Source organism: Sceloporus undulatus, chromosome 8 (genome assembly GCF_019175285.1).
Source record: "Sceloporus undulatus isolate JIND9_A2432 ecotype Alabama chromosome 8, SceUnd_v1.1, whole genome shotgun sequence".
NCBI lineage: Eukaryota > Metazoa > Chordata > Lepidosauria > Squamata > Phrynosomatidae > Sceloporus > Sceloporus undulatus.
Window position 1 is genome coordinate 3,643,964 of NC_056529.1, and position 25,603 is coordinate 3,669,566.

A 25,603-nucleotide genomic window follows, 5' to 3' on the forward strand; every position below is an offset into this window, starting at 1 on the left:
CATGGGTCAATGGATGTTCAGTCAGCCCTCCTTATATACTGGATTTTTAAATCCACGCATCCACAGTTTGAAAATACTGGGGGGAAAGTATAAACTCCAAATAGCAAACCTTGATTTCCTATTTTAAATAAGGGACACTGATTTTCTCTGGCGTTGTAATTAGGACACCTTTAAAAGCTGGGTTTTATTAAAACAATATTTCTTTACCTGCTTGACTGCAATGTCATGTTTCTAAGGCATGCGCTGTTGGAATGGAAGTGTGCACTTTTTCCATGCAGGAAGTCTCTGGTTCAATGGCTGACATCTCCAGCAAGAACTAAGGCTGAAATCCAATTCTTCTGGTCAGTGTAGACAGTCCTGAGCTAAATGGTCCAATGGCGTCTCTGGATATACTGAATATACTCATGTACAGTGTGCCCACGTCATACACGGGAGCCTTTTATGCGGCTTTCAGCTTATGCTGAAAGGCGCGCGATGGGGTTATAATGGTGCGTGTTACTCTGGAATGTGCACTGCACTGAACATCATGCATGATCCCCATTATTTTCAATGGGGCTCAAGCATATGTGCTATTCGTCTTACGCAGAGGGATCCAGAACAGATCCCTGCATAGGGCAAGGCCGCGCAATATAAATCCAACCTTTAGTATGAGCACAAGTAGTTATGCCTGCTGGGATTTTGTAACTTCTTCGGCATTGTTTTCCTTTGCTTCGCCCTTTACATCTTTCATTACATGCCCCTAAGTTTTACTATCGACTTATCCATGGGTCATATCAAAATCCTTAATTTTGGCCCTAAACCTGCCCTCGATTTATATATGAAATCAATTTATAGTTGAGTATATATGGGAACCTGGCTTCCTGGGTTCTTATTTAAATCTGAGCATCGTGAAAACTGGAATCTTAATATTGGGGGGGCTAGGTATGTTCTGGACTTGGCAAACCTAGTATTCCCATCAAATCGCTGGACATAAGGCTCTCTTAACTGAGTGTTTAACTCAGTAACTCGTTGGGATAGTTTATGGGTTTAATCCCAATGTTAAATCAAGATATAGAGGCCAGAGTCTTGTCTTGGTCATTTAGATGGGCGTAATGCTATCAGATTAGCATAAGGGATTTTGGGAAGTAGTAGAAGGGCGGAGATGGAAGAGCAAGATGGCACCAATGTGAAGTGAAAGACTTTCATGGCCACCATCCATAGTTTTTTGTTGGTTTTTTGGACTATGTGGCCATGTTCTAGAAGAGTTTATTAATGACGTTTTACCTGAATGTGGCTGGCATCTTCAGAGAAGATGCTGGCGAAACATCAGGAACAAGGTTGCGAGTTCAAGACCAGCAAAAGGGCCCAAGCTCGACTCAGGCTTGGATCCTTCTGAGGTCGCTAAAATGAGTACCCAGACTGTTGGGGGCAAATTAGCTTACTTGCTGTTCACCGCTATGATCTTTGGAATAGTGGTATATAAATAAAACAAATTATTATTATTATTATTAAACTCTTCTAGAACATGGCCACATAGTCTGAAAAACCCACAATATGCACCCTTTTAAGAAAAAGTTGCTCTGGCATCTCCCTAGTAATTCAGGAACACTGGCAAGGCAGCCTTCTCTCCTGCCTAAGATGACTTCCGATGCCATCTTCCATCTTGTCCTGGCGCCAGCTGCCATCTTACCTTTGGCACTGCGCCGCCGGCATAGTTACGTTGGCCTCAGACACCCATGTAATTTGCTTTTTACCGAATGACCCTCCTCGAGTTGCCAAGTTGACGGAAGGGGTCGAAAAGATGCTCAGGAGGTCTCCCGAACCCATGGCCAGGAGCGATTCGTACCCAAACCCTCCTCTGAGGGGGAAACGAAAGAAGAAATGGTGTTGATAAAATAAAATTATATACCTTTACATATAATAAGTAAAAAGAACTGGAGTCTTGACTCAGAAGTGGAGCGAGAAAGAGCCTTGGTGGTACAGACAAACATTCTCTTTATTAAGCTACACATGAATTTTTTCCATTAGTCAGAGAAAGAAATTGGCAGTGTCTAATAGATCACAGAAACCTCACTGATTGGTAATAGAAAGGCTTAGAAAGACCCGGCGGGCATATATACATATACATATACATATATATATGTATGTATGTATGCACGCTCTTTAGTTTTTCCTCTTTTAATAGTATTATTATTATTTTATCATTTGAAATCGGTGCAACTGGCTTTTCCCAGCAAAGGTACCTCTTAAAAGTGAAACCGTGAAGACGTCTGAATCAAAGTAGAAATGACAAAAAAAGGGTCGATCATGAAAACAGTGGCATTTTTTTTCTTTTCAAAATAATGTAAACAACTACATTCGGTTTTTCTTATTTATATATATATTTTTATGTGTGTGTGTGTGTATTTTTTAATTTTTTTAAAAGACCGTTTTCTCTTTTTTTTACTCGTTTTTTATCGTTTTTGTGTTTTTCTTCGCAGCACAAACATCCGCACATGAGAGAAAAAAACCAAACAAAAAAAAGGAGAGAAAGAGAGAGAGATAGAAAGACGAAGGGAACGCGTGAGAGAGAAAACGCCATCCACGAAAAGGAGGGAGGGAGGGAGCGTTACGAAGAAAAAGCGTTCACATTGAAGCTCGGAGGGAAATCGAAAAATAAAATTAAATAAATAAAATAAATTTTTAAAGAACGGAACGAACGGACGGACGGACAGACAAACGAAGAAAAAAAAAGCACCCTCCCAACCCAAACTAACCTGCTTTGTTAAAAAAATAATGATACGGAAAATGAAGGAAAGGGTGGAATCGGGTACGCAATACACAGTGTCCTTCGGAGGAAAAAGAGGAACCTTAAACGGAAGGGTAATTTAAGTAATTAAGTAATTAAATTACTTAAGTAGTTTCTTTTGACCATCTGGGACCCGTGTGACGTTGGTGTTTTATTAAAATTTTTAAAATACAAAGCCAGAGAGCAAAGGAGACGATTCAAAACGACGGACCCTGATTCAAACTAAAGAAGGAAGATGCACCTCTTTCCGGATGCCCAGTCGCCTCGGAAGTCGAGCTTGTTTGCTTATGATCTGGATGCAAGAGATTCTTTCAAGGTAATTTATTCTTATTTAGTATTAATATTAATCTTTTTTCCTGGTTGCCAATCTGGAATGAGTGACAGCGCACCTAGCAAAGGCTCAAAAGTCGGAAAGGAATTGCTTGATGCCGGCAACCTCCTCCCTTTTAGGACGCAGGGGAGCAAAAGATGCAGGAGGCAAGAAAAATATATTATATTATATCATATCATATCATTTTCCTTCTCCTGCTGCCTTCATGGAGAGAAAAAGAAACAGCACCTGTAACAAAAGGGGGAAAAGGAGCCAGGAATGGGAGCCCTACAACTCCGGAAAAACTTTGCCTATTCCCCCCCATAGATCTAGGTTTAAGCAATATCTCAACTCTCCAATCTTGTTCTTGGAAAGACGGCAAGCCTCTCTGAAGATGTCTCTGCTCAACAGCTTTTAGGTTTTGTAAAGACATTAGATGGTTTGTTTCGGATCCACGGAGGGGAGGGGATCCACGGTTTCTCGGACCCCGCCGTCACCAACTTACAATCATAACCGTCTCGAATGGAGAACGGCTCTGTAAGAACGGGTTGGACAATGTCAACATGCATATTGTGTGTTTTGTGTTGCGTGTGTGTTTATTTAAAATAAAGGATGAGAGAGATCTGTCCGTTCTTCCTTACAAAGCGCAGGGGGAGAACCGTAGGATCATAGAGTTGGAAGAGACCTCCAGGTCTCCATCCGGTCCAACGCCCTGCAATGCAGGAAGACCCAAGCACCTCTGACAAATTTTTGGCTTTATATCTTCAAAATGTCAAAGACTCCACTAAGGATAGCATCCTACAGAAATTCAGAGCCGTTCCAACAATTTGGAGGCAATAAGGAAAGGTGGGCCTTTTTTGCAAAGGCGCAAAAGGTCATGCTACTAGCAGAGGAGGTCTCAGCAGAAATGAAGATGAAGGAGAGATAGGTATCTAGGTATGAACGTGAATATTTGGAGGCTAGGATAAGGAGGGAAAAGGGAATCATTTCTCTAAATTAGGAGTGAAATAAAATGGCATTTAAATTGGGGTTTTAATCTGGTAATTCTGGGGAAGGGAGAAATGCCCTTTTCCTACATAGAAAACTTGGCACCGACGTTACGCTTTCGTGGGTAGATACATGGGTGCTGTTAGAGGTGCAACATTCGCGTTGCAGATAAAATTCGCCCCTTTTCTTCCCGCTGCCCATGCTGGTTCAAAGAAAGAAGAACGAATATAAGCATCTTTTGCACTTTCGCGGGGGAAGCAAGTTACATTCATCGAACTAAGGAGCCTTTTTGCACAGTCAGGGGAAGGGCACTGATCTGTTTTATGTAATCTGTGTGCATTGGAAGGGATGGACTCGCATCTTTTTCCTGCATTTTCTCCCCAGCGACAATGCGTCGTTTTGGGTGCATTCGGACCACAAAGGAGCCAAACTGAGCCAAGCAAAATCCCGGAAAGCCGAGTCCACCGGCGGTAAAAATGAAAAACAAACACGGCAAAACATAGTAACCACAAAAAGAAGGATTTCTCTCCCCGAAAGCACCCTGGTGCACAAAGGAGTCTTTTAAAAAACAAGATTACTACTTCCCAACCCACCTTATTTTAAGAAAGTTGATTCGTTTTAAAATCCTGAAAGCTGTCTTATGCTTTCGATAGAACAGGAGGAGCGCTTAGAAAAAATCCGGTGGATGGTTTATCGGTTGGTCTATTTTTTCCTTATTTTCTCTTTCAATCGGATTATTTATCTGCCTTTGTTTGCGCAGGAAAGACGGGGCTAAGACCTTTCCAAGAGCTCTCTTGAGGCAAACTAAGAAGAACAACAAAAGTGTTTCCTTAAATAGTATATATATAATATTCAATATTATATATATATATAGATATATATAAAATTTTTCATTACGCCTTTTTATTTACCAACTTGCATGATTCATTGTTATTAATAATCGTTATTATTGGTGTGTGCGTGCGTGTGTGTGTGTGAGAGAGACTCGTATTTCGTTTTGCCTTTATCCCCCCCTCCCCAAAACACTTTTAATTCTTAATTTTAATTTTTATTATTTCCTCTCGCTGTGATTGTTTCCAAATATGTTGGTTGCTATACAGGATGGAAAGGAGGAAGGGAGGAAGGAGGGAGGGAAGTCAGTATAAGCCGCAGCCTCGGAGGTTGTTGGCAATGATGATGTCGGTGACGGCGTCGAATACGACCTGGATGTTGTTTGTGTCCGTCGCGCAGGTCATGTGACAGTAAATCTCCTTGTTCGGGGAGCGGTTTTTGCTTTCGAATTGTGCTTGGATATAGGCTGCAGCGTCCTCATACGTGTTGGGACCTGCCGGCAAAGAAAGAGAGGGCAGGCGGGAAGAAGAACGGTCCTTATTAATAGCCGGTCATTATTCGCCATTAAAAATACACTCGTCCCCTCTGCATTCGCGGATTTGATTATTCACGGATTCGGTTAATATATCCTCTCTAGGAATATCTAGGTCCTCCAGGGCAACTCTATGGTCAACTTTAACTAGAGGTTCCTAGAGAGAATGCTCTACTCGGCATTTGTAGCTCCTCCAGTGCAACTCTATGGTCAGTGTCTGTCGGACGTTGACCACAGAGTTACACTGGAGAACCTAGAGATTCCTAAAGAGAACACTCTACTAGGCCTTTGTAGCTCCTGCAGCGCAGTTGTATGGTCAATGTCTGTCGGACATTGACCACAGAGTTACACTGGAGAACCTAGAGATTCCTAGAAAGAACACTCTACTAGGCCTTTGTAGCTCCTCCAGTGTAACTCTATGGTCAGTGTCTGTTGGACGTTGACCACAGAGTTACACTGGAGAACCTAGAGATTCCTAGAGAGACCACTCTACTAGGCCTTTGTAGCTCCTGCAGCGCAATTCTATGGTCAGTGTCTGTCGGACATTGACCACAGAGTTACACTGGAGAACCTAGAGATTCCTAGAGAGAACACTACTAGGCCTTTGTAGCTCCTGCAGTGCAACTCTATGGTCAGTGTCTGTCGGGCGCTGACCACAGAGTTACACTGGAGAACCTAGAGATTCCTAGAGAGAACACTCTACTAGGCCTTTGTAGCTCCTGCAGCGCAGTTCAATGGTCAGTGTCTGTCGGACGTTGACCACAGAGTTGCACCAAAAGACCTAGAGATTGCTAGAGAGGTGTCCTCTCAGGTAAAAACATGGTGGTTTCGTTATTTGCGCTTCTTCCATATTCACGGGGGTCTTGTGCCCCTAGCCCTAGTGAATACGGAGGGACAAGTGTAATCATAAAAACAGGAAGGAAGTCAGTTGAATGTCCACTCGTCCCTCTACATTTTTGGCATTGACTTTTGCGGCTTTGATTATTCACAGATTTTGTTACTACATTCTCTCTAGAGTTTCCTAACTCTAGGTCCTCCAGCATAACCCGGCCAGAGGTTGACCATAGAGTTGTGGTCTAAGACCTAGAGATTCCTAGAGAAAACACTTTTCTGGGCATTCGTAGAGTCTCTGGTGCAACTGTCAACGTCGGGTGGATACTGAGCATAGAGTTGCAGTGGAGGATCTACGGATTCCTAGATGGGTGTTCTCTCAGGTTAAAAAAACATTTTGTATTTGTGGTTTTTCCACTTTCGTGAGAATCCTGCGCCCCTAACCCCAGCGAATGTGGAGGGACATTGGCCAGAATCACATTGGGGATGTACGTCTTTGTAAGTGGACCTATGTCTGCAAGAATTCGAACCAGAAATCTGCAACAATTCCTATCCAGTAAAGAGCTGTTGTTATGTCATAGTGGGCTCTTGGTGTCCACTGGGATTTGGTGCCAGGTGGATACCAAAATTCAGGATGCTCAAATCCCATTATATATAGTGGCATAGTAAAACGGTGTCCCTAATAGATCTCTAGAATTGTAGTCCAAGGCTCAAATCACTCAAACTACTACACCACACTGGCTCCTTCTCTCTCTGCCTCTGTACATACAGTCAGCCCTCTGTATCCACGGATTTTTCATCCACAGATTCAAGCATCCATGGCTGGAAAATAATGTTAAAATATATAAATGCCCCAAGACACACCTTGATTTTGCCATTTTATATAAGGGACACCATTTAATTACGCCATTGTATTTAATGGGACTTGAGCATTCACAGATTTTGGTATCCACAGGGGGTCCTGGAACTAAAACCCCAGCAGATACCAAGAGCCTACTATATATATATACATTATATATACTCGACTATAAGTGAACCTCTCGAATAAGTCGAGGACAGGTTTTGGGGACAAAATTATGGACTGAGACAGAGAGAGAAGGAGCCAGTGTGGTGTAATGGTTTGAGTCTTGGACACAATTTTACTATGCCACTATATACAGTATAATGGTTCTCCGGCACGACTCCATGGCCAACATCATTGGATGACTTAGAGAATCCTAGAGAGAACATACTGACCAAAGTCACAAATAAAACTGCCAAAGTCTAACCTGCAAATGTGGAGGGCCAACTGTAGTTAGAACAAATAGACATTCTGTGACATTATGGCAGTTCAGCCTTTGGATGGGGCCAAAGGCAGGTAGACCATCCGCCGATCTGGATTTGCCATTCTCTAGGGAAGATACCTCTCAAGCGGGTCTGGATTAAAGGTCTACAAGTTTTGCAATGGATCTCAACGCCCTCAGCTCTGCTCCGCTGCCTTCTAGGTTGCATCGCTTCTGGCTTCTCGAACGGCCGGAACGGAAGAGACCAACATACCTGTGTATTCAGGGAAGCAGATGGTCAGAGGCGATTTCTTGATCTTCTCACCAAACAGGTCTTTCTTGTTGAGGAAGAGAATGATGGAGGTATCGATGAAGAATTTGTTGTTACAGATGGAGTCGAAGAGCATTAGAGACTCATGCATGCGGTTCTAAGGGGGGGGCACACGACAGAAAAGGAAGACAAAAAGAAGAGAGGGACAGAGGACAAGAGGAGAGAAGGAGAGAGAAAAAGAGGTGGTTAGGCCGAGGGAAGGAGAACAGCAACCAAAACAGCGGCCGAGAAAATGGTTAGAAAAATCACGTCGACAAAAACCAAGAACAGTAACAGGTCGTGGAACAGCGAAGAAGACGAGAAAAGGATTTTAAAAATTTAAAAGTCTTTAAAACAAAAATGAAACAGCACCCATATCAAGGTGCAAATCCCAAAGGATGGAGCTACAGCAGTTAAAGTGGTACCAAACTGCATTATTTCTATCGTGAAGATGCACTATAATTCATTATCAATAAGTGGGCAAGATCCATTCACCTCTTTGATTTATTAGCCATGGATCCCTCTATGACCACCATCATATCAACAGTTGCATGCATACAAATATTAATATCTGTTTAGGAAAAAAGACAGTTATTATTAATAATTATTAATAACGCAGTGATTTCCTTGACGTTATCCCAAAAGGAGGAAGGCCCAATAAAGCTTCTCACACACTAGAAAAGAGCTGGCATTTTATTAACATTTGGTAACTAATAAATACATTACCGACAGCCAATAAATTATTACAGTAAGAATCAAAAGATCTATTAAACCAACCAACGGTCGTCATTCACGCTCCGTACAAAATGGCAGTTAATACAGTCTGGACCAATCAAACATGCCAAAAAAAAATTAAATTAAATTATATATATATATTTATAAAAAGATTCTGCAACTAAATTGGCAAAGGAAAGGTATGGTTTAGCAAGTTTCGGAAATCTCTGTGTGCGTCTGGTTAAAAGTAGTTGTGCTGCTGTGATAAAAAGACGGGATGAAAAGGTTGGACGGAGGTGGAAAAGCAAAAAGAACTGACAGTATAGTGAACATACAGTTGCACTGAAAACTATCCTTCACTTGCACTGACTGCTGGCTAAGGATGATAGGAGTTGCGGTCCACAACATGCCAAGTTGTTGCTGTTGCGTACCTTCAGGTCACTTTCGACTTATGGCGACCCTATCACGGGTTTCCTTTTGGCAAGATTTGTTCATAGGGGGTTTGCCTTTGCCTTTCTCCGAAGCTGAGAAAGTGTGACTTTGCTTGTGTATTCCCATGGGTGAGCGGGGATTTGGTCAAACGCCAATGCTCAAACCATGGGATGGTTTAATGGTTGTTTAGGGAAAAGGGAAAAGTTCTTGACCCCAATTCAATGCACCTCCAGTTGGCTGGGGATAATGGAAGCTGGCATCCAATGCATCTGGAGGGTCTCAGGATGGAGAAGGCTGCTGGCTGGGGGCTCAAAATAAGAAATCCCCAACAACTGAATGATACAGCTGTTATATCTAAGAAAATAACAGTTGTCCCTTTATAGTCGCGGACTTGAGATTCGTAGATGTGATTATTCGCGATCTCAGTGTGAGCCCTGCCCACCTACATCTTCTGTGCTCCAGGGAATGAGGCGGTGCATGCGCTGCCTGTTCCCCTCCTTTGCCTGGGCATCAGTATCTCCTCCTCTCCCCTTCCCTTTGCTGTTTCCAAGCACCCTGATTCCCTTTATAATTTTCCCTATTTCTTTTCTTTTTTAAAAAAAAAATTGCAGTAACAGAATTATGCAAAAAAGTGAAAATAAAAAGAAATAAAAACAAAAATGTAAAGGCATGCTGGGAAGGGCACAGGGCAGGGATGCAGGGCTAAAGGGGACTCAGAAAGAGAGTGCAATGGCAGTCAGTGAATCAGTGTCTGAATGGCACGTCAACATGTACGTAAATCTCATTTATTCAATTGGTCTCCCCTAGTTGGGACCATCAGTAGGATTCAGGTCTTTCTCACCAGTCATTCCCCCAAAGAGCTAATCCTGAAAAAAAACTTACAACCCCCAACAGTTTTAGGAATCGGTGATTGCTTTGGTGATGGGACTCTTCAGCTTTGCTAGGTTTGCTTTTTCTGCTCTCACTTGGGAATAGAATGGAAATGGCGGCACTATGCGACATTTTAGACAACATTCAAGATCTTGCATCATTCCTGCATCCAGTTCTGTAGCAATCTGTGCAACTGATGATGTGTCGATGGGTCTACTTACTATCGCCTTGCATGACAGTGAATGCACAGGGGCTGTTTCCACAATCCCAGGGCATCAAGGAATATGCTGAAGGCACTAATAGTGGCAAGCCATTCAATAATGTGTGAAATGCCAACAGTTGTAGAACTCCGCTTCCACAACCAACTGAATACATCCATTGAACAATGGTAAAAAATGTGTACACACATGTACATGAACTTGCACAAGGATATGACGCCAATATGATTGTGTCCATAATTGTATCCCTCTATAGCACACACAGGTGCAAGTGTTGCACACACATGTGCTTTCTCTCTCTGTTTCCTCCAACTTTCGCAGAACTCATTTCAAACCTTCTCCTTCCACAAACGCCAATGCTTACTTCTCACACTTGCCCCAACCTTCAACATGACCCTTTCTCTTCCATACAATAAACGCAAGACCTCCTCTTTCAGCTGAGGGCCGTACTTTTGTTGTGGGGATGTTGACTTTTTAAAGGACCCACTCTTCCATGCCAGAGAAACTGAGCCACTTCCCAAAGCTATCCTCCAACTAGATACAAATAACTAGTCACTTCCAACCAATTCCTTCTCCCAATAATGAAGGTATAACTAAGTTACAATACAGCGGAAACTCAACAAGGAATGATGCCATTCCTTTTGTGGTGCAATGGTAATTTTTTAATACTAGTTAAAGGGATGTGGCCTAAACACACTCCACAATTACAGTGCTATGATTCCACTTCAACTGTCATGGCTCCATGTTAGGGAATCTTGGGATTTATAGGTTAAGGGTTGGGGAGTACTTCAAATTTTCAGCCAGAGAGCAACTATAGGGCCTCCCTGAACTACAAACACCAGAATCCCACAGACTGCATCAATGGCAATCATAGCACTACCACTGTGTAGTGTGACTGTTTGAATCCAAACTAAACAACTTCTTAAAATACTATTTTGCAAAGACCCTGTGCCATTATTTGGAAGAGACCTACAAGCCGAATGTGGGCTGGTATGACCAGTCTCTTACTCCCTTGATGCCCCATGCCAAAGCTGCCTACAGATGACCAACAGTACCCTTCTATAAAGAAAGCCTCAAAGTTTTGGCACTTGCTTTGGGAAAAGGATCAAGCTGCCAGGGACGTAATTTGCATGTGTTTCTTGAAGCTTCCCGTCCCCCTCCTCAACTGGCCAAGAGGATCTCTTTTATTCCCAGCCAGCTTCCTGGGTCTTCTGTTCTCACTTCCCTTCCCAGTGAAGGCGGCACTTTGGTCTTTCCCTTTTTCAGTTCTATGACCAACTTTGTCTAAGATGGTGGCAACAATGAAAGAGGTAGAAGCAAGCCTGGAAGGCCGAAGGGTGACAAAGCAGGGTCTGGGGCTCGGTCCTAGTGCGGCTGGGTGGCCATATGCATAACAGGCAATTTATATGGCACCGGAAGAATAAATAATATAGGATAAGGTACACACAAGCACCAAGACCAGGGTGCCACATCAGGACTGATGCGCTGTACAGCATTGTGGGCTCCAGTCCTGAACACTCAGAGGAGGATGGCACAAAATGACTGCCTAGTACCTCTAATGCATAGTGCTGCCCATGCACCACATGTGGCTGCTGGACGGCACTTTTGTGACCCTGTAAGGCTTCCATCAGTCCACATTAGCTACACATACACACATCCCACACATCCCAATTTAAGAAAGAAAGAAGTAAGATAGGATAAGGTACATACACAAAGCATAAAGGCCAGGTGTGTACAAGATGTGGTGTATAGCATCATGGGTGCCAGAAAGAAATAGCTGAGATTTGGGGGCAATTCTTGCTCCCAAGTTATGCGCACACACTCCAAAGGAAGGAAAACACATTAAAATATCCTCCAACCCAAAACACTTCCCTCTGCAGTTCCTCTCAAAATGGTGACAAGAAATGGTACAAATGCCAAGTTTGGAACAAAGCCAGGATTGTGAACCACGGTCTGAAGTCATAATTTTTGGGTGGGTTTTTCAGGCTATGTGGCCATGTTCTGGGAGAGTTTATTCTGATGTTTCACCAGCATCTTGGCTGGCATTTTTCCTGAAGATGCTGGAGAGATGTCACGAATAATCTCTTCCAGAACATGGCCACAGAGCCAGAAAAATCCATTAAAAACTATGAATGCCACTTCAGGAAAACAAGAACAACACTTCACAACACTTCAGCAGAATCATTTCAGGCACTTTGTTGTTGGCCTCTAAAATCAAAAGTAAAACTCAGCTCTCAGACGAGGCCAAGATATTCCGTTAAATCCATTGCCGCCACACTCCCCTCATCCCCAAATTTCCAGGTTATTTTCTTTTTTAAAGGTACCATTAAAAAGATGCAAAACCCGGGAAGACAAGAGAACTTGCCAGTTGCTTATTATTAAATTCGAAACAAGTCATGAGGATTATTTCACACCGGATGTGAGAAAGGCGGAGAGCCATGAATCGGATGGTCTGTGTTGGGTTTTGTGTGTGCATCTATGTGTCTTGTGTGACTATTCGGAGCAAGACTGCTGCACAGAGGGAAGGGAAGGTTAAATCTTTAATTCCAAGCCATCTCTGAGAATTAAAAAAAAATGGCTTTTTACCTCTCATTGCAAACAGTTGCCGGAGGGGAGCTAACTCAAACACAGAGCAGGGGAAAAGGTTAAACGTCTCTCTCTCTCAATGCTTCCCTCCTGGCCCACGGCTAATATTTTAAGCAAAACCAACAACTTGAGATATCTTATGCACAGATCTCCCATGTCAAGTCTCAGATTTGGCCCTTAAATGTCAAACACTGGCGCATGTGGGTTTGTTTTGTCTGCTAAAGAAAGCAACAGCATCCTGGCTCTCCATCTACATATATTTAGAAGTTCCCTCTAACCTCTTCTGCGTTAGTTTCAATACTGGTGGCCATTCTAGAAATGGAACGGTAGAGAAATTCATTGGTGAGACTTAAAACCAGGGGAAAAGAGAATGGGAAAAGGCATAGGATTTTCCATCAAGAGTTGGGGATTCGGAGAGAAAGGTGATTTTGCTATTTCTGATTTTTGTTTCATTTAGCACAAGAAGCCACTGCTTCCTCAGTCTCTCTATAATAAAAAGAAGGGGATAAAGTCTTGTGAATGCAGAGACCCAAGTAATAATACTTCACAAAGCCTTTTAGCCATATTAAGACACAGCTGGGAAACTGGACTTGTGATCCATCTGAAATATGGCAGTAGCATTAGCTTAAATTGGAAGGGGATTGCTGGGAAAGTGTGGCAGAAAAATGGATCTTGACCATGAGATTGCATCACAGAAGGAAGGAAGGAAGGAAGGAAGGAAGGAAGGAAGGAAGGAAGGAAGGGGCTTCAATACAGTCCACATCCACGCAAATTGTTGGCAATGATGACATCAGTTACAGCATCAAAGACAAACTGGATGTTGTTGGTATCTGTGGCGCAAGTGATGTGCGTGTAGATCTCCTTGTTGGATGACTTATTCTTGCTCTCGTACTGGGACTGGATGTAAGTCACGGCTTCGGTGAAAGAGCTGGGTCCTGCAAGAGGAAAAACAAATGCTAGGAGGAAGCTTCGCTGTGAAACCTGCGACAAACTCCAACCCACCAGAACGGTTTCCACGAGGCGTCGGACTGATTTCGTGGGGTAAAGAAGAATTAGCATACTCCACCAAGACTGTATTATTAAAATTATGAGCTCCAGGACAAGGTCTCGATAGCCAGTCTGTTTTTTAAAAAGGCCCCCATTTATTTTGTCTGATCAATTAAATCAAGTGCAAGGCCCAGTCCAAACTGCTCAGCCACAATTCGGTGGACATTTGTATGAAATTTGCAAACCACCAATGATCTGGGTCACAATTTCAAAGCCTCTGCCTTAACCTGAATCCTGGCTTTGGACTCTATAGCCCACAAACCTTGTGTTGGGATGGTTCAACGCAGACTTTGGGTTCTCCACTGATCCCCCAAACTCCTTGAACCCCTATTGGTTCCAGAATGCTCCCTTCTCCAAACCTCAGCAAGACTGAAGCCAAACACTAAAACAGTCGCCCAAAGCGAACAGGAGGGATACGGATCCAAAATGGTGGCTGTAGTGAGACTCAAAATCAGTTCCCTGGATTCCACCCTTGGCCTAAATCAAAGTCAATGGCTTTAGATGGTGACCAGGCAAACATTGGAGGATACATAGATTTTTGTGGGTTTTTGGGGCTATGTGGCCATGTTCTAGAAGAGTTTCTTCCTGATGTTTTGCCAGGATCTGTGGCTGGCATCTTCAGAGAAAGATGCCAGCCACAGATGCTGGCGAAATGTCAGGAAGAAACTCTTCTAGAACATGGCCACAGAAAGCGATGGATGCCGGCCATGAAAGCCTTTGATTTCACATTGGAGGATACAGCTCTCAATACCAGTTATGACGGTATGCATCTGGTGAAGAAGGCTGCAGTTCACAAACATTAATGCCAAGGGAAACTTGTTATGCCCAAATTTCGTTCCCTAGATGCATGTGATTTACTCACCACCCAACAACTGATTCAGTGAGTCTACTCTAGCAAGAACTACCAACAGGATCCAGGCCTTATTCTTTACTGTGCTTTTGGGCTCTGTTGTTTTGGATGCAATGCTAATACTGTATGACCCCTGTATCTGCAGGGGATATGTTTCCAGACCTATTATGGTTGGCGAAGATCATGGATAATGGCGAACACTATATTTGCGATGGAAGTAGACCATCGAGTCATGTTGGAGGACCTCCACTTGCCTAGGGAGGTCTTGCTAAGCATCTGGAGGTCCTCCAGTGCAACTCTATGGTCAACTTCCACGCTGGAAGATCTCCAAATGCCTAGAGAGACCTTTTTTCCCCATGCGCAGGTAATTGAAACATACCTGCGTAATCTGGGAAGCAGATAATTAATGGGGATTTCTTGATCTTCTCTTCGAAGATGTCCTTCTTGTTGAGGAACAGGATGATGGACGTATCCGTGAACCACTTGTTGTTACAGATACTATCAAAGAGCTTCAGTGATTCATGCATGCGGTTCTGCAACACAAAGGAGATGCTGCGTCAGGTGCGCAACGGCTACCGTGCCGTTTTGAATGCTGTAGAGAAGCATCTAAAATTCATAAAGAAATAAAAAACACACACGCACAAAAGGAAACAGCCAACGGTGGAAGTAATAAAATCAAGGTATATGTATTGGGGGGAAATGGATGCATACAGGAAAAAAACGCAGTTCTTATCGGTTTGAAATACAGTTGAAGCACTGTAGCATTCTTTTTAAAGTCTCTACAGAGCTGTATAGTTTGCATAGCATTATCTATTAGCAAGATTTCAGCTCTGATATATCATCATGCACCATGCACATTTTGGGGCGGATGGCAAAAACTATTATTTCCTTTAAAGGTAACAAAAATAATAATCTAAACCAAAGTGCAGGTCATGCAGATTTTCTAGGACGCTCTCATGAAAACGCCGGTCACGTCATCGGTGCCTGCGTGTGCGGGGCGCGCATTTGGTTGGAGACATTAACCAAGGACCGGTAAAAATCCTTGAATTAATCGAGAGTTGAAAGCAGACCATAAGGAGACCTCTTCTTGGCAAATGCCCTTGCTGTGACTTTGGGCCTTAGCAGTTTGTTATTTCATTTAGGATGGACATTGTTCAGATGACTACTTACAAAATAAATAAACCGGTGTGTCTTTTTAAGGGGAGATGGTTGGACAGAAAGCGAATGAACAAATAGAGAGAGAAGAAAGAAGCAAGGAGAGTAAAAACCAGGATAGAAGACACTTCAAAACTACCGAAACACTGGTCTGCAAGCAACCTTGGCTGATGTTAAGTCATGCACCAAGGAAAAAGAATAAAAAGATTAGGTTTGGCTTTGTGGAAATGTGGAGAGAGGGATTTTCCCAGCAATGCCACAAGATCAAATGCACAAATGAAAGGGAAGGCAGTTTTTTTAGTTGGAATTCATGCAATTAAAAAAAAAACAACCACAAATAATAATAATAATAATAATAATAATAATAATAATAAATATATTGGTTAAGTAGCCGTGAGGTTTGGTGGATGGCGGTTGGTAAGAGCTCACAGCAAAACCAGCCAAGCAGAGTCAGTTCCCTGGCTGCTTTCAACTCTTTTTTATTTACTTTCATGTTTTTTTCTCGGTTCAAGAGAAGCTTCATACCTGCCAAATTTGGAGGGTCTCTCAAAATCTCATTATTTTGACCTTTGTTTGGTTAGATAAGATCAGGCGGCCGAGGAAAAGTGGTGCCGGCGAAGAGGCCTGCTGGAGGTTTGGAGCAAGAGGCTGAAGCCGGAGACGCCTCTCCCCGATGGGAATGGCATAGCAGAGAGAAGCAGCCGCAACGGAGGTCGAAGCAAACCCAAAGAGTCAAGGGGGGTTATCGAAAGGCAAAAAGCAGGTTACAGGTCAGAGAGTCGTTTTCTTGGGTTGTCATCGACTGGCCCTTGGCATGATTCCCATCACAAAAGACTGGCATGAATTATAATCGACAAAAGGAAGAGGACAGACAGAAAAGCACTCTAGATATCTACTTGGAAGCTGCATTGGAACAGCTGGAACATAAACCAACACCAACAGAGATCCACTCTGGCTCCTCAAGTGGAGTTTACCAAAGCATTACATATTTCAAATTATGTCTCATTGAGGTGACAACCAATAAAGGCAGAGGAGCACCACTGAACGACATCTTGCCCATCATGACTTCTCATTCCCATGCAATGTACAGGATTTATTCTAGGGCCTACTATCTCCAGATGAAGTAATGTAGAGAGATCTTGTAGCACCTTTGAGATGAACTGAAATCAATATGTAGAGGATCAGTATGTAGAGATGAGTATATAGAGAGATCTTGGAGCACCTTTGAGATTAACTGAAAGAAAGACGTTGGCAGCATTAGCTTTTCTAGACTTGAGTCTACTTCCCTGCAAAGTAATGGTGAGAGTCAGAAGGTTTGGCCAGTGCACACCTTCCTTGGAAGTAAGTGTGTGCTCTGCAACATGGCCTGCCCTCCTTTGCAACACGCAGGGATCCTAGATGCTTTCTTGCGTGAAAGCTACCACATTAAGGTATTAATGTGCTCTGATGGGTTCTGGGGAACAAGGCCCTGTGGTCATCTCTAGCCATGTTGCCACAAAATGGGTTCCACCATCCCCACACCGGAACTTGAATTGCCAACCTAGACACCAACTGTGCAACTAAATGTACATGCAAAGGTGCATACACATCCACCTGCACATCTGCAGCACTGCTTCCATAACCCAACCTGAATGAGACCGTTCCATGTCAAACAAAAACGTCCTGCTATAATCCAAAAGGGAAGCTACAAATGTGTTAAGACATCAACAGGATTGTGGTCGGTATTGCTTTTTGCTTTTTTTAAAATCAAAAATGATCAAGGCAACAACAAAACCACCCAAGAAACTGTAAACCATGCTAAAATATAGAATGAGATTTTAGACACCCACATTGACCAATATCCATCCATCCATTAGAAATCCCGACTCCAGAAGCAGCTTCCCCCAACAAAGCCTGTTGGAAAAGATACACCTGTAACTCCCTGCTAAAAAGAGATAAGGTGACGGAGCCAAGCATACGTGAAGACTTGGGAAGGTGATCCAGAGTCTTGTGTCCTCAACAAAATAGGATCTGCCCCATATTGACCTCTGACAATGGTGGAAACAGGACCTACTGCTTTGGAAGCTGACCCCTATGACTGGACACATTTTGATATGCGCACTTCAGATCAGAGGTATATTTCTGTCCCTCCTGCGTGGGAGTATTTTTGTGTGTCTGCATCTGCTGGCAAAGGCACCCATTTATAGTTGCGTAAGGCTATAGTATAAAGGAGAAAGAGGAGGAAAACACACAGGGAGGGCATCTGTAGATAATGCCTCTCCTTATGAAAGTTGCCACCCAAATGAAGCCGCATTCACAGAAGTGACCCATGAGTGCTTTGCCAGCTGAGCATCGGATGAACTATGCGCTGCTGTGAGCATCTGCAGGCAATTAATTCCCCAACCCTTCCCGTTGCTCAGGCTGCAATCTTGGTCTGACACATTTGTCCCACCACAGACAAACCATCTGCTTATGTAACAGAACAAAACGCATGCACTTTGCCCGGCTTCTCAAGAGGCAGCCAAGCCTTCAACCAACTTCGGTTAGCAACAAGGCGGATTGCTGATGCTGGCAAAGGTAGTTTGCATCTAAGAATGAGTACCAGTTGCCATGTTAAATATATGGGTTTGGAGCATCCACAACAAAAAGTCAATGAAGGATGATAGAGGTGCAATGGTGATCAGTTTGTGATCTGTGGACACACAGATGACTTCTGGGAACTTGAACCCAGGAATAGGGGAATTTCATCCTCCATGATGTTTTGGACTTTAATCCCCAGAATCCTTGACCAACAAAGACAGTCATCATGGACACAGGAGCAGTGGTCCAAAAACCTCCGGAGGGACAAAGATTTCTCATCTCAGTTGTCACAAGTTTGCTCTTTTTACTAGCAGGTCTAAGAATTCTCCAATGATCTGAGCCATTTCAATTAACAACCAAGTAAAATTTGAAAGCAGAAGAAAAGGGGTACCTTACACTCCTTTCAAATTCCATTTGGTTGTTCATGCTTTAAATGGTTCAGAACATCAGAGGATTCTTAGAACTGCTAGTAAAAAGAGCACCCTTTTGCCAAGAAGAGATAGCTACCCTTCTGAGCTCTTATCCTTCAAATTTAGCACCCAAATGCCTCAAGGACACATTGCAAGAACCCCATATTGCTGCTGTATGAATGAGGATGCCAAGAGACTCGTCCGCATTAATTTCCTTGCAAAAAGTGTTATTGCCACATTGATATCTTGTCAACCCAAAGTAGGTCCCATAAACGGCCCTTCTCAGGAGAAAGTCTACATGTGGAAGAAGAAGGGATCTGGAAAGTGTCATCTAGTATAACCCTGAGAAGGGAGATGAGGTGGGAAAAGAGAGCAGGGATTCCATAAGAGTTCAGCAACCGAGGAGCATGCAGCTTTCATTTTACCCAAAAAGGGGAGAAAAAAACATATATGAAAAGGAAACAGGATTAGTAGGGCTAGCATTTCACCAAATTCGGAATAGAGAATCATCTCCTGTGTGCTGTGGGCATCAAAGAATGTTAGTTCATAGTAGTAACAGTAACTCCAAAGTCCCTTTGTTCAGATCAGAATACAGACACGCACAACACACACACAGAATGTCTCTTTTCTCCTCCTTCTCTACATCTGTGTCTATCACACGTTCCTCCAGCTATCCCCGAGACGTTGTTCCCTAGCAAACTGTCTTCCACTGTTTTACTCTTCAAAGAAAAACCGTGCTTAACAAGTATCCCTATCCCTACTACTACTTGACTTGTATTCCTTACTACGACAGATGAATAGGATTCTCTTGCAATCTCGCCCATCAGCCCTTAGAGTTAAGAAGCCAGGTCCTGCTTTTGCATCTAAGGCCTGATTCCCACTACCTTTTAAACCAGATTGCAAATCGGTTCAAATGACCCTGGTTCCCACTTGAATTGATTCGCTGAAGTGGTTCGGAGAGGGGAGCCACGCGCTAGACCCATTTAACCTGCGTCTTTTGGACACTAATGTTTTCCGCGTCTTTTTGGATAAATCGATTCCGCACAAGTGTGAACCAGATGTGGATCGGAATAGATTTAAATTTGCCCTTCAACCGGCTGGAGCATTTTGAACCAATTCATTCGTGAATGTGAACCACAAGTGGGTTATTTTACAAGGAGCAAATGTAGTGGGAACCACGATCCGCTGTCAAATTGATTCAGATTGCAAACCGCTTTTTTTGTAAGTGGGAATGAGGCCTATATCTCCAGTAGAAAGACTGATTGTATAAGTCCAGCCAAGAACTCCAAGGCCACAATCTTGGGTAACAATTTTCATTGCTCACATCCAGCTCTTTCACTTAGGAGTAGCCCCATTCCAGCCCTCTTGTTGCCTGCTTTCCCCACTGTAAGTAACTTTTTAGGGCAGGTGCCCACCTCCCTTTCCCTTTTGTTTTACAAGTTCTTTACACACAAACTAGTAATAAGAACAAACTCTTCAGGATTTTTTAAAAACCAATATACTGTCCATTTTGGCCTAGGATAAAGAAAAAGAAAGGACAAGAGATCAGCAACCGAACATCTGACTGTGTTTAAGAGTGCGGAAGATAGTGTTACCTGGACTAATGGCATCGCGAGGAATGGAAGACTTAAATCCAACAGTTTGTATCAGAACGAGATTCTTCATAGCGTTTAAGAGTCAAGGGAAGACATGTGAATAACAAGGTATGTCTGTTAGATTCCACTGGGTTTTAGTACTGATGATCGATTTGCAAGGCAACCTCGAGCCAAATGTGGAAGCGGAAAAGCCAAGGCTTTGGCGGGGGAAACCTTTAGTTCCTGGGATACTCACCGTGGTTTCATCTTCATGGAGCACCTGGTCATACCCGCTCAGCGCGACACAGAAGATGATGGCTGTGACATCCTCAAAACAGTGGATCCATTTCTTACGTTCTGACCTCTGGCCTCCGACGTCAAACAGCCTGCAGAAGGAACAGGAAGGATGCGTCATTTTGGACCCATGTCCCAAGAACAATGGACTATGTGCCAGAGATCCGAGGAAGCTTTGGAGGTGAGTTTCTCAAAGAAAAGCTCAACCATGCCACTTGGAAAATGGCTCAGGAATGGGAGGTAAGGCTAGGGTGCCGTGTGTCCTTTATTGCAACGGCTGTCCCATTGAAAAGCCTTTCTTTTTAAACAGACTGAACCAGAAGGCAGAAAGCATTCCTTTATTTTTTGGATGAGGTCCCTTCATTAAGTCAGAAATGTGTGCACTGCCTTATTTATGAATGTGGACAATATATTAATGTTACACATGGCTAGGTTAACTGAGATCAATACCTCCAATTGGCATTGAGACAGAACTTGTTTTATGAATTTTGGATGTCCCTTATTGCTGTTTTGAAAACTAGGTAAGGTTAAAAGTCTTTGGGGCATCAGGGAGAGGTGCTATTTGGTGCGGAAAGACAGCCAAAGAATAGCCCTGGTTGTGCCTGGGTTTTGTACCTAACTCTTTCCACTTTGACACTAGTCTTTAGCAATTAATAATAGAAGGATAAAGCTGAAGTAAAAATACTATAATGCGGAAATGATGCAGTTTGACACTGCTTTAAGTGTCATGGCTCCATCCTATGGAAGCCATGTAGTTTATAGAGCTCTCTGACAGAGAAGGCTAGATAGCTCACAAAACTACAAATCCAATTCTGTAGAACTGAGGATTCTAGTCATTCCTGTATTGAAAAACAAGCATCTTTACTGAGCAGTTGGAATGCAGGCATGCAATGCAGATATATATGAATTGTAGTACGTTTCGGAGGACACTAACCTGAAGTGGAGGTTTTTGAATGTGAAATGGGTTTCTACGATTCCGGTTGTTTTGACCCTGGTTCGAAGGATATCTTGCTCTGTTGGCTGGTAGTCAGCACCTCCAATTCTATCTAAGCTGTCTAGGTAGCTGGAAAAAGCAAAACATTAGGAAAGGCATGAGGATAAACTGCTAACTATATATATATATGCATTCATGGCTATTGGTGCTCTTAAAAATAGAAGAAGCAAAAACCCACCACTCTCTCTCTCTCTCTCTTTGGATAAAAATATTTTTGGATTTCACCTAGGAATCACAACACAGGAGTTATCATTATGGCCATTATAGAGAGAAAATTGAATCACTGTTCCCTGAACTGGTTATTATATATTTGCTTATTATTTTACATCAAGTTCTGTGCAAAATGGATTGAAACCAACAATTATATATATATGTGTATGTATATATTGCTGTAGTTCTAGACTAAGTCTGCTGAAAATAGTTTTTTTGTGTGCAGAAAACAGTATTTCTGGAAAGTAATGCCGGACTAGAGACGCCTTGGCTCTTATCCACTGCAGTCCTTCTTAGGTCCGTAGTTTTAGCAAACATTCGTTTCAATTTGGTGTGAGCAAGAGCAGAGATGAGATGACAGGAGAAGATTCCCTGTGGAAGCCATACGGCGACTTCTCCAGAAGGCAAGCAGTCCACAATTTTTATCCTCAAACTCTTAGATCTAACTTGGCAAATTGTAGCCCCGGGGGAACGGCATGTGCATTCGAGGCTCGGCCGCCCTTCGGAAAAGGACTGCAGAGAGATCTGGGCCTGGAGTAGCTGCGTCCCTGTGGCCTGACTTGCATGATCTATTAAACCGAGAGCATCTATACCCAGAGCCCACTTAACCATATGATCCCCATCGCTGTGCAAAATCAAGATAGCAAGCTGGATGAAAAGCAACTTCTCCCACGGCTTTAATTGAGCCTATTCCCATTTGCTTCTGCTCATTATTTTCATTATTCATTTCTAGGAAAGAGTTGAAAGGACTATGTCATCCGAGGAAATGTGCAAAGGCTGCGTGGAATTGTTTCTCTTTTATCCTTTTGCAAACATTAAAAAAATGCATTCAGCAAAATCTGGTGACAGATTCTCTCTTGCAATAGCCAGGGAGGTATACAGTAAATGGAACCACCAATAACACTGTTTTTACCTGAGAGGACACCTTTCTAAGAATCTCTAGGTCCTCCAGTGCAACTCTGTGGTCAACGTCCGACAGACACTGACCATAGAACTGCGAAGGAAGAACTACAAATGCCTAGGTCTTTCAGCGCAACATTTAGTTAAAGTTGACCATAGAGTTGCACTGGAGGAGCTAGATATTCCTAGAGAGAACATATTAATCAAATCCGTGAATAATCAAATCCGCAAATATTAAAGCCGCAAATAGGGAAGGATGAGTGTAGTCTATATTTTATGACTTTTAGATTGTATGCCACTGGTAGGTTAAATGCTGCCTTCACAAACATAGGATGGCCGACTAGGGACCATTTGGGGAGAACTGGCTTCTGGCCCTCATGCAAGTGCCTACCCTTGTCTTAAATGTTTAGCTTTGCAACATACTTCCAGCGTTTGAGTCATTCCTTTGAGCAGACTAGTAGGGACAAAACTCACTCACAAGGCGAGAGTGTAGTAGTAACTAGACGGGATGTAGCAATGATGCCGGCTATATCACCTTACCAGCAAAACACCTTCTGGAAGCCTTCACATGTCACAATCCAATCTGGCACCAAGTTTCCCTTTCTATATTTAAAATCTGGAGACAGGCAGTATCTCGAATCCGGTTGCCTAGCCTCAGCTAGAGTAGATCCACTGCATCAATTCTTGAATGCTGAGTCAACATACAGGTAAATCTAAAAGATTCAGTGGCTCTCCTTTATCTCAGGTTAACAATGGGATTTAGGTCTGAATTGAAGAGAGTTAAAGGGAACATCTTTTATCATATGTTTCCTCTGTCCCTCTATTGTCTTTGTTTAGTGAGAGTTTCTGAGGCCAGGTTTTGGGGTGACTTCTTTAATCCACCCCATAAACAACCCAAAAGTCCTGAGGTCACTCATTCCCTTGAATCTGGACCTCCTTTGACCAATGGAGACGGAAGCATCTCCACCGGTCAAAGGAGATTCGGATTCAAGAGAATGCCCACTTAGCTGTGATGCTCTGATGCTTCTGCTATTTGCATTTCCCCGATTTCTCTGCTAGGCTTGAGAACTTGGGCAGACCTTGTGAAATATCACTCTGTGCATCTATCCGCTGGAAAGTCCCGATGTAAACTATTCTCTTCCCCCAACTCTCTGTCAGCTAGTGCTTTCTCCTGGGTCAATGGAAAGGTTAACCGAATGCTCTCTCGCTGGGGCATGGCCGGGTGGTGCCACAGGCCAGCTCTCTCTAGGCCTGACTCCATGCCAGGGTGGGATGGCTTCTCTTGCGATCTAGTGGCCTGTACGAAATTACATTTCTGGCCTCTGTCCAGTTCTAGGCTGCCGGCTGCCTGAGCAAACCTCGAATGCAAAAATATGACATTTTTAACCATTTTAATTAAGCTTATCCTGTCATTGACACCGAAACAACAGAATTTCAAAGTGTTACATTTAGTCAATTCAAACGTGGAGATCCACTACTTTTTTTTATTTTAACCTGGAGATTCAGATTTCACCAGAAGACTATTGCTCTCCAAAAGTTGACGGATTACAATTCTCATCACTATTGGCTTTTCCGATTCGCCGAAATCCAATAAAATCCTTGGCCTGAGCTGAAGTCAGGGTGGTCTGTACTTTCCCAATACATTCCCAATACAGATGTAAGATAAGGTTCTTTTTATACACTTGTCCCTCCATGGAAAAACTGCAAATAACAAAAACACCATTTTTTACCTGAGAGGTCACCTCTCTAGGAATCTCTAGGTCCTTTCTCCTTCCAACATTTGATGCCCGAGGCGGCCGCCTCGCTCTGCCTACTGGTGGAGCTGGCTCTTGCTTGAAATGGACATTGTGCCCGGAGGTTTACTAAGGGCATCTTCCAAGGAGCAGAGGCCGAAGCAATTTCCTTGCAGTAAGAAGGAACGGTTTGGAAGGGAAAGAGGCAATCTACAAAAGTAGATTGGACGATGAAGACGACTGAACTTGCTGAGATGGATGAATTGTCAATTTTAATTAAGAAAAAAACCCTTAATTAGCTCTAAGGAAAACTGGGAACTGTTTATTTCTTTTTATGCATCCTTCCCGGGGGGCAAATATCAACTAGGATTTTGTTAAGTGAATTATCTTAGATTATCTAGTCAAAGTAAATCATATTTTTATGGCTTAATGGAAATAAGGCAAACGAAGTGGGATGGCTATTCTATGCTGAGCCACATAGGATTGCAGCCAGTATCTTGGTGTTTTGTTCTAGTATATTTGAGTATATTTATATTTTATCATCTACTGTGAGCCACCTTGATCCTGCGGGAGAGGCAGCATATAAATAAAAAGTATTATTATTATTATTATTATTATTATTATTATTATTATTATTATTATTATTATTGGGCATGAGCTAAGTGCAGCGTTTAGACAAGCGGCATATTCTTCCGTGGCAATTTGCTTTTTTTGCCATGCGTGGCCAAGGGATATTAAATGAAGAGAGTTGGCTGCTGGTGACTCATCCCGTTCCCGGAGCAGCATCAGGCAAATATATTGTCAACATCTGTGATGATGCTCTCTTAAAAAACCCCCACTGTTTCTCACATTTCAGAGGGGTGGCATGGCTGTTATAGTGGACTGTGAACATGCCCCCCCCATTAAAACTGGCATGCCCTTTCCTCATCCCTCCCACTCCAAGACATTTTCATAGTGATCACTGAGAATGTATGGATCTTAAAAGGATGATAGAGGGTTGCATCTTTGCATTGGAAGAATACTAAGGTCAGAATCCTGTTGGTGCCTTATGCATGCATACGTTTCCTCTATGAGATATCGGTTGAACATTTATGGCTGGACATTTATGGCTCAGGCAAAATGGCCACATTCAGTAGGTCTGCTTTAGTTGGGACTAACCAATGCAGCTGCATTTCTAAAGTATGGTCTCAGATTCTAGGACAGCTTTCCCCAATTTGGCATGCTCCA

At 42.9% G+C, this 25,603-nt stretch overlaps 1 protein-coding gene across 3 annotated transcripts in view; it reads right to left on the bottom strand.

Moving 5' to 3' along the window:
• Positions 1–1,963: 1,963 nt before the first annotated feature.
• Positions 1,964–25,603, bottom strand: part of GNAO1 (G protein subunit alpha o1) — a 107,100-nt gene continuing 83,460 nt past the window's right edge. The window contains exons 5-8 of one of the 3 annotated variants that reach the window (XM_042437371.1): positions 21,474–21,602; positions 20,502–20,631; positions 7,662–7,794; positions 1,964–5,388 (exon numbers count right to left, since the gene is read on the bottom strand). In XM_042437371.1, coding sequence (XP_042293305.1) covers positions 5,201–5,388; positions 7,662–7,794; positions 20,502–20,631; positions 21,474–21,602 — 580 coding nt within the window. In that variant the 3' untranslated portion in view covers positions 1,964–5,200. Of the gene's footprint in view, positions 5,389–7,661; positions 7,949–8,500; positions 13,586–14,926; positions 15,081–20,501; positions 20,632–21,473; positions 21,603–25,603 lie in introns of those variants that run through there. The other 2 variants (XM_042437369.1, XM_042437370.1) reach the window with 2 other exon arrangements.